An 8,146-nucleotide genomic window follows, 5' to 3' on the forward strand; every position below is an offset into this window, starting at 1 on the left:
TAGGTGTATAAAAGTTATCATCTGTAGCAAATTTTGAATTTTTTTTCTAAAATGATTTCGGGAAATATTGAAAAAAAAACCTATTAAAAGACGCACCCATTGAGTAGCATTTTTCGATATATGTTCATAGAAAATTTTTGTTTTAAAAATGAATATTCATCTCCTGTTTAAATTTGTAACAATAAAAAGTATTAAAAATTTATTTTATTTTTTGTTACTTTTGTGAGTTAATTTGTATTTTTTTATGTTTAATTAGGATTTCTTATTTCAATTTAAAATAAAAACGCGTATTTAGAGATTTTTGCTTTTTAATCCGTCTTCTTTCATTTCATTTTAATGGACCAAGAAACCCACCCCCGAAATAAAATCCTGGTTACGGCCCTGATATAGGCCATAGTATCAACAATGCTCTGATATTAATAGGCATTGTTGCTTTTTTTTAATTTTCGTCGAAAATGAATAAACTATAATGAAACTAAAATTATTTTTGCTTCTTTGGAGAGTTTAAGCATGTTTTTGAGCCGAAAAATCATCTGGTTCCTTTTCCAAACGTTTTCGCAAATTTTTCAATCAAAAGCACAAAATTTCGGCAAAAATAAGCCGAAAAATCACATAAATAATTTGAAAATGATGTTATATTTGCTTTTTTCAAACAATTTGTTGCGTTTTTAAGTCTAAAACAAAGTATTTTCTTTAATTCTTGCTAAAAAACATACCAAAATTAATACATATACCAGACTAAGTAAAAAACAACATAATTTATGCTCTTTTCGAGCGTTTTAAAACATTTTTCAATAAAAAACGCAATTATTTCGCAAAATTTTGTCAAGAATACATCGGAAAGTAATTGAATTAAGTAAAAATAGTGTTATTTGTGCTTTTTTTAAAACATTTATTTGTTATTATTTATTTATTTAAACATATTTTAACACCTTTATCCACTGTTTATTCAACAATCCAAGTTGTATATAAGGCCTTTAGCATTTGCTAATTTCATTTCTAATAGAAACCAACACTTAAAAGTCTTTTTCAATAAAATAATATTGCGAAAAAAATTGTTTTAAAAGAAAATATCAGTTTTCAAAAAAATGTTACATAATACCTTTATCCACTCGCCCCTTCAGTTAATATTGAATGTTAAATATCTTTTCATTTATCAATTCTAGACATTGAAAGTTTATTCTTTTAATATAGACAATTTATCAATTTATTAGATGCAAAAATAAAAAATAAGGTGTTTCATTTAAATTTTTTAAGTTATTTAACTTTTAACAAACTTCTTAATTTATTAATCTTTACAAATGCAAAACATTAAAAAATTGCTACAGCTTTAAATTCTGTACTTTCTTCTTTGCAAAAGTAAGAAAAAACTTGTTCTAGCTGTCTTAGTTTTTGTGTAATAAATTTTTAAAAAGTGCATGTTTTTGTCAAGAAAACTTCTTATTTCGAAAACTAAGCGAAATCGACTAATAAAAAAACATTGTTGTAAAAGGCTACATCCAAATATATGGTGTTTCATTTAAAAAAACACAAGTTTGTATTGTAACTTATTTTTGAGACACACTGTATAGTAGAAAATAATTTTAGGTGATAGACTAGATTAGTATCTATCAATGTTCTATATATTTTTTTTTTACCGTTTAAAGGTCACTAATGTACTTTTACAACTCGCTGGGACACCTGTATGTGCCAAATCAAGCTGTCAATATGTCAGTGTTGCCAACTCAAACACTCATTCTTGATCACCCGGTATAAAGAAAACACATTTTTTAACTTTTATATTCCCACAATTGTCTTGTTATTCTTCCTAACGACAGTCACGCAGCACGTTGCATAAATAAATCAATTAAACCCGATTATTGGCATTTCGTAACGGACTTTGTCGATGTTTTGTACCGACTTGGGGCCCGTTCAAGCGTTGCAATACTTAATTTAATCCGAGAAACGGTTTGTGGTCAGACCGATTATTGCGAAAATTTGGACAGTTGTAGAAAAAATAATGTATGTTATACCTTGTCGCGCTGTAAGATCCTGGGGATCGTTGAGGTAGAGGCCATTAAGGCCTCGGCCACACGACTTCCACCACCAACCGCCCTTCAACATGGAGGCGCAGTTGAGACTCGACCTATCGTTGTCTCTGGAAAAGMCAAATGAATTAAATTTTTTACTAAAATAAAAAAWWKKYMWWRCRMGSRTTWWTTRSSKKKAAWWAYKCKAAAAAWRKYMRKAWTTTTWATTTTTTMMMGGMTTWAYSKAYMTTTWWRKAAWRKAAWTMMMYAYYAAYSKAAAAWTWWWYGGGSRRSSSGSRTTMSCSSRTKKCMRSSMRRWAAAKRRRRKKRWWRKYYWTTTMMRSYKKWTTWWWYGGGGSRRSSSGSRTTMSRSSRRSSRTTRRTRRWYYKCRRKKKSRWWRRMYWTTMMWKKYYWTTWYMRKAAAWTWWRSGYYMWWTTRRWAAKRMMRCRRTTTTTATCRTAGATATAATACTGCTACTAATCAGTCAATTTTTAAATTTTTTGTGGGTTTAAGCAAGTTTTTTGCTGCAAATTTACTTTACTTAAAAGAGACTTAGATCATAGCTTTTTCAAAAAATCTAACTTAATTAACTATTTTTGATTCTTTTGTAAAACATTTTTTTTGTATGAAAAACGTGAAGTGATGTTATTCTTGCATTTTTTCAACATTTAAACACGTTTTGGAGAAAACAATTGAGTTTTTTTGGTTGAAGAATAATTTTTCTGCAAATCTCACTCAAAGAAAGAGAGAAAAAAATGCATATTTAAGCGGAAAAAGACAATAACTATGTTCTTTTCGAGCATTTAAACCCAATTTCGAGTAAAAACTCATATTTTTTGGTAAAAATTCATCTTTTTCTTAGATGTCCCAAGAAATACAGGTTTCCAGCATCTAAATACATTTTTGAGATGTTTTTTTTTAGTAAACTCACTTATTAGGCGAGATTTTAATCAAAAAAACACTCTTATTTATAAAAATAAAATAAAATTTTTGCATTTATGTTTATTTTTTCTTCGGAGGATTTCACTCAAATTGGTCGAATAATCACAGTTTAAGCACGTCTAAGGTAAAAATAAGCCGAAAAAAAATATCAAACAATCAAAAAAATAATATAATTAAGTCGAAAATTAAATTGTTTTTTAATTTTTAGGCTGTTTGCACACTTAAAGGCTTTTTTTTAAGATTAACTAAGAGTTAATCAAGAGTTTTCAAGCATTTTAGCACTTTTTTGTTAGACTGTTAAAACAGGCCAAACAACACCCATTTATGTCAAAAATCAATTTTTTTTCCGACTGTTTAACTAAAAAGATTTGCTCAAAGTTAATTTATTTTATAGCTAACACGTAGGCATTTGGTCGTAATTAAAAAGCACTAAAGCGTGAAAAGTAGTATTAAATATTTGCTCGCAGATCAGTGATCTTGTCGGTGAATATTTCATTCAACCGACAGAATTATTTCCGGTCTTTTTATTTTGTTTAAATAACACATAATAATTGACACTTTTCATGTACGTAATTTCCTTGCTGTGCCTATGAATATGATTAATTTTAATAATGGTCATTTATTCACGCAATATTTTTTCTTTTCACATCAACAAAAGCTTGAACTAAATGTGGAGAAAGTGCAAGCAAGGCAAAAACATTTCTATTATTTTCCTAGCTTATTTGAAGAATTTGTTTAACATTTTTTGCGTATTGTCTTGATTTCTCTTCTCTAAATAGGAAAATGGCTGGTAGCGGAGTGTTGTTACTTTTCATTGTTTAAAGATTTTTCCGTTAACTGTTGTTTTGTAATTGAAAAATAAGAAATATTTTGAATGAAATAAAATTTGTCTATAAAAATAGGAGTCTTATAAAATAAAGCCCAACCTCAGAAGCGTGATTTTTATTTAAAATTCTTTTTGTTCTTACCGACTTTTATAGCGTTTTTATGAGAGAACAAATATCACACATTAATACCTTTTGTTTTACACTTACAGCTGTCTAAATAGTGTTTTAAGATAAATAGTACGTAATTAATTAACTGTAATAGCTATTTTCGAAAAGCTATTCCAATAAACGGTAAATGTTAGGCGAAGTTGGAAAGTGTTGTTTAAATATTTCGAGAAATAATCAAGCAAATTGTAGTTTGAATATTGTACAGAGTGTCTCAGTCAATGCTCTTTTATTAATGAATTAAAATGTATATATTTCAAATTTAAAACATAAATAGATAAATAAACATAAAACCAAAAGAAAAGAAGAATAAAATATGTAATAAACTAAATTGTTAAATTGTTAATGAAGGCGATCTAACTTAACTAATATTTTGGATTCTCTTGTTAAAAATTTATTTTTTGATAAAAAATTACAAATTTAAAACAGGCGAAATGATGTTATTCTTGCATTTTTTGAAGAATTAAACATGTTTTGGAGATAACGATTGAGTTTTTTGGTTGAAGAATAATTTTTCTTCAAAATCTCACTCAAAGAAAGAAAAAAGAATTGCATATTTAAACCGAAAATGACGATAATTATGTTGTTTTCGAGCATTTAACTCAAGTTTTAGTAAAAAACTCTTTTTTTTTGGTAAAATTTTACCTTTTTTGGTAGATGTTTCAAGAAACACATTTTTTCAGCATCTAAATACATTTTGAGCTAACTTTTTTCAGTAAAACTTACTTATTAGGCGAGATTTTGAACAAATACCTTTTTACAGCTGTCTAAATAATGTTTTAAGACAAATAGTACGTAATTAACTAATAATTGCTATTTTCGAAAAGCTATTCCACTAATAAACGGTAAATGTTAAGCGAAGTTAAAGTGTTGTTTAAATATTTTTAGAAATAATCAAAAAAATCAAGGAAATTGTAGTTTGAATATTATACAAAGTGTCTCAGTCTCTCAGTCAATGCTTTTTTATTAAAGAATTAAAATGTGAATATTATAAACATAAAACCAAAAGAAAAGAAGAATAAAATATTTCACTAACTAATTTGTTAATGAAGGCGATTAATAATCGATACTGAGATTATTAATCGTCCATTAGTAAAAAAAAATTGATTAATACAACATTTTTTCCCTAACTTTTATTCTGGCGACAAAATTTGAAATTAATGCCGAATCAAAACTAATTATTTTTTCATTGCACCATCTTTAACTTCAATTTCAACTTTGAAGGTTGATATTAAAATTTTTATTGTAACTTAGGTAAATACTAAAAACTGATATTAAATCAAATTGTGAAGAAAGTAAAAACTCTCACTATCAGATTTTGTCGTCATTTATAGGGGGCTCGCGGCTTTGCCGCTCGCCTTCTTCTAGACCTCACACTATCTGATTTGTAAAGATTTAGTCAAAATTATCGGAGGCTTCGATTTGAAAAAAAAATATGTATTTCCAAACTGTCCCTTTTTTATCCTAGATATAATACTAGGACAAATTTGAGTTCTTGATTTGCCTTATTTTACAATTTACAGTAAAACAACGGTGTTGTTTGAATTAAGTAAAATTTATATTTGTAATTGTATAAGACTTATTAAAGGAATTTCCAGAAAATAAAAATAGTTTGAGAATTGAGGAAAAAAAACAACCAACTATGTACATAGTTTTAGGTACTTTTATTTCTTGCAAAGTTGGGAACAAAATTTTTGCAAAATTGTGCCTCAAAATCCTTTTTTCAATTTAAACTAAAACTTTAATTAGTTTCTTATCTACAACAATTTTAAAAAATCGTAATAAAAAATAAAATACACTACTCCAAAAAATTAAAGTAACAAAAAAAATTCCAAAATTTTTTGGTGATTTTTGAAAGGCTGTAACTCATCGAAAAATGGTCGTATCTAGATTAAAAAAAACATTTTGAAGATTTAAGTTTTTAATTTTGAGACCTTTGGCATTTTTTAAGTCTCAGAAGCCCTATAAAGCAGGAATTAAATTTTTAAACGTCAAAATCACAAAATAGTGCACTAGAAATTGATATCAAATCATATTGTGAAGAAAGTGAAAATTATAGGGGGCTTGCGGCTTTGCCGCTTCATAAAAAAGAGTGAATTAATGACGTCCATAAATGCATCTTTTTTTAGGCAAAATCATTCATTAATAACGAAAAAAAAWTTAATTACTACATTTATGGACGTTTAATTTTTTTCAATTTTTTGTCCAGTTTGTAAAAAAATGTTTTGTAAGAAAAATAGGTGATGATGGCATGTTTTATGCCAGAACGTAGATAAATGTACTAATTGTTTTAAATAAAGGATCTGGAAACCATAATTAGATTGAATAACAACATACTGATCCAAAATAAACCTTATTTTGAAAAAAAAATATGTTATTTATTTTTTCTGTTTTTTTTCGATGAAAAATCTTGAAACCAATCTTTATGGGAATCTCAGATTCTTGTTATATAAATTAAGTAATTACAATTAAGTTTGCCATTTGCAAAAAGAGAATTATTGGCTGACATTTAAGTCATATAATAATTTAGACGCAGGTTAATTTAATTACAGCTACTTTTATTAACGTTTAAATCAAGTCAATAGCAGTAGGAAGCTGGTTATAAACATAAACAGTATTTTATCTTGACCATCAAAGAGAAAAAATTGTAAAACTTCAATAAATTGCAGGATTACAATTTTTTATCTCATCTACCACATCCTGTTTCTGATAATAATTTATTTCTAAAAAATTCTTACCTGTTGTATGTCGAAAACGGGCTGTTATTGCTTCCATACCACGGGTCATTCAGCGAGTCTCCCGCATTGCCCTCATAACCATCAATCTCCAACTTGTAATATTCACCTTCTGAGAAGATCTTGAAGTGCGAGTATTGGGCAAATCTGCAAGAAGACTCTTCAGTTGTGCAAGTTTGTTTACACGACCATGTAATAATTTGTCAAGAGGGTGGAAAAATGGCAAAACGTCGAAATGTCAAGACATTTATTAAATCATAATCGTCTAATGACTTCTCCAATTAACGAATCCCCTATCACGATCAAACAATTGGTCTATTTATCACCATTTCATAACCAGGGCCGTACTCAAGTTGGTACGTAARCGGTAACTCTGCTATTTTTTAAAATTTTGAATTCGTTTTTCTGGCGTTTGAAAGAAAAAGTTTAGATCTTTCTTCCGGTGTTTACAAATTTTGAAAAAAAAATTAACAAACCCTAKAATTTTAAGATTACTTTTGTAATAATTCAAATACCCATTACTCAAATTTTCCAAATGAAATACCCCAATTTTTATTTTACTAAATGGAAGAGAATTTAATTCTGCATCGATCTGTATTAACATTCCCTATACCTAAATTTAATAATTTTTAAGTTATGGTGACTTTTTGTTAAGACTGTCGAAAATCTATTACTAGCCACATCCGTTTTCGTATAGTTTGCCATGGAAATCAAAAATCTCAAAATTGTGTCTCAATGAACGTCGACAGTGGCTTACTATTTCACAAATAATGCCAAAATATGGAGAGTCAAAGCTACTCAAACTTAGATTTAATTAATTAATTTTGTATTTATGGAGAGTTTAACAAAATTATGATGTCGTTCATTAAACAAAAATTTTTTTTTTACTTGTTAGCTTTAAATAATGATAGCATGGTAGAACCTATCAACAATAATTAAGTTTGCATAACTTTGATTCTCCATAATTTGGCACTGTCGACGTTTATTGAGAAACAATTTTGATGACATTTTTGATTTCCATAGCAAACTATGTGAAAACGGGTGTGGTTAGTAATAAATTTTCTGTAGTCTTAAAAAAAAGTCCATAACTTGAAAATTATTACATTTAGGTATAGGGAATGTTAATACAGATCAATGCACAATTAAATTCTCTTCTATTTAGTAAAATAAAAATTGGGGTATTTTATTTGAAAAAATTGAGTTATGAATATTTGAATTATTACAAAAGTAACCTWAAAATTTTGGGATATGTTATTTTTTTTTCAAAATTTGAAAACACCAGAAAAAGGATCTAACCTTTCTCTTTCAAACGCCAAAAAAACGAATGTAAAATCTTAAAAAATGGCCGAGTTACCGATTTTTAAAGTGGAAGGTGCAGATCCAAAAATTTTTGAAAAACTCCAAATATTTCAAAAACGGCTAAATTTAGGTATAGGGAAAGCTGATAAAAACTCCCTTAAAATAAC

The 8,146-nt window shown here is 27.3% G+C and overlaps 1 protein-coding gene across 1 annotated transcript in view; it reads right to left on the minus strand.

Annotated features, from left to right (window-relative positions):
* LOC123004154 (angiopoietin-4) overlaps nucleotides 1-8,146 on the minus strand; it is a 68,690-nt gene that overhangs the window by 2,383 nt on the left and 58,161 nt on the right. Inside the window, exons 5-6 of the mRNA XM_044397276.1 lie at nucleotides 6,684-6,827; nucleotides 2,013-2,137 (exon numbers count right to left, since the gene is read on the minus strand). Of these exons, the coding sequence (XP_044253211.1) occupies nucleotides 2,013-2,137; nucleotides 6,684-6,827 (269 nt within the window). The remainder of the gene's footprint in view (nucleotides 1-2,012; nucleotides 2,138-6,683; nucleotides 6,828-8,146) is intronic.

This window comes from Tribolium madens, unplaced genomic scaffold (assembly GCF_015345945.1).
Source record: "Tribolium madens isolate multiple individuals breed KSU strain unplaced genomic scaffold, Tmad_KSU_1.1 Scaffold_11;HRSCAF=98;Tcas5.2_LG3b, whole genome shotgun sequence".
Classification (NCBI taxonomy): domain Eukaryota; kingdom Metazoa; phylum Arthropoda; class Insecta; order Coleoptera; family Tenebrionidae; genus Tribolium; species Tribolium madens.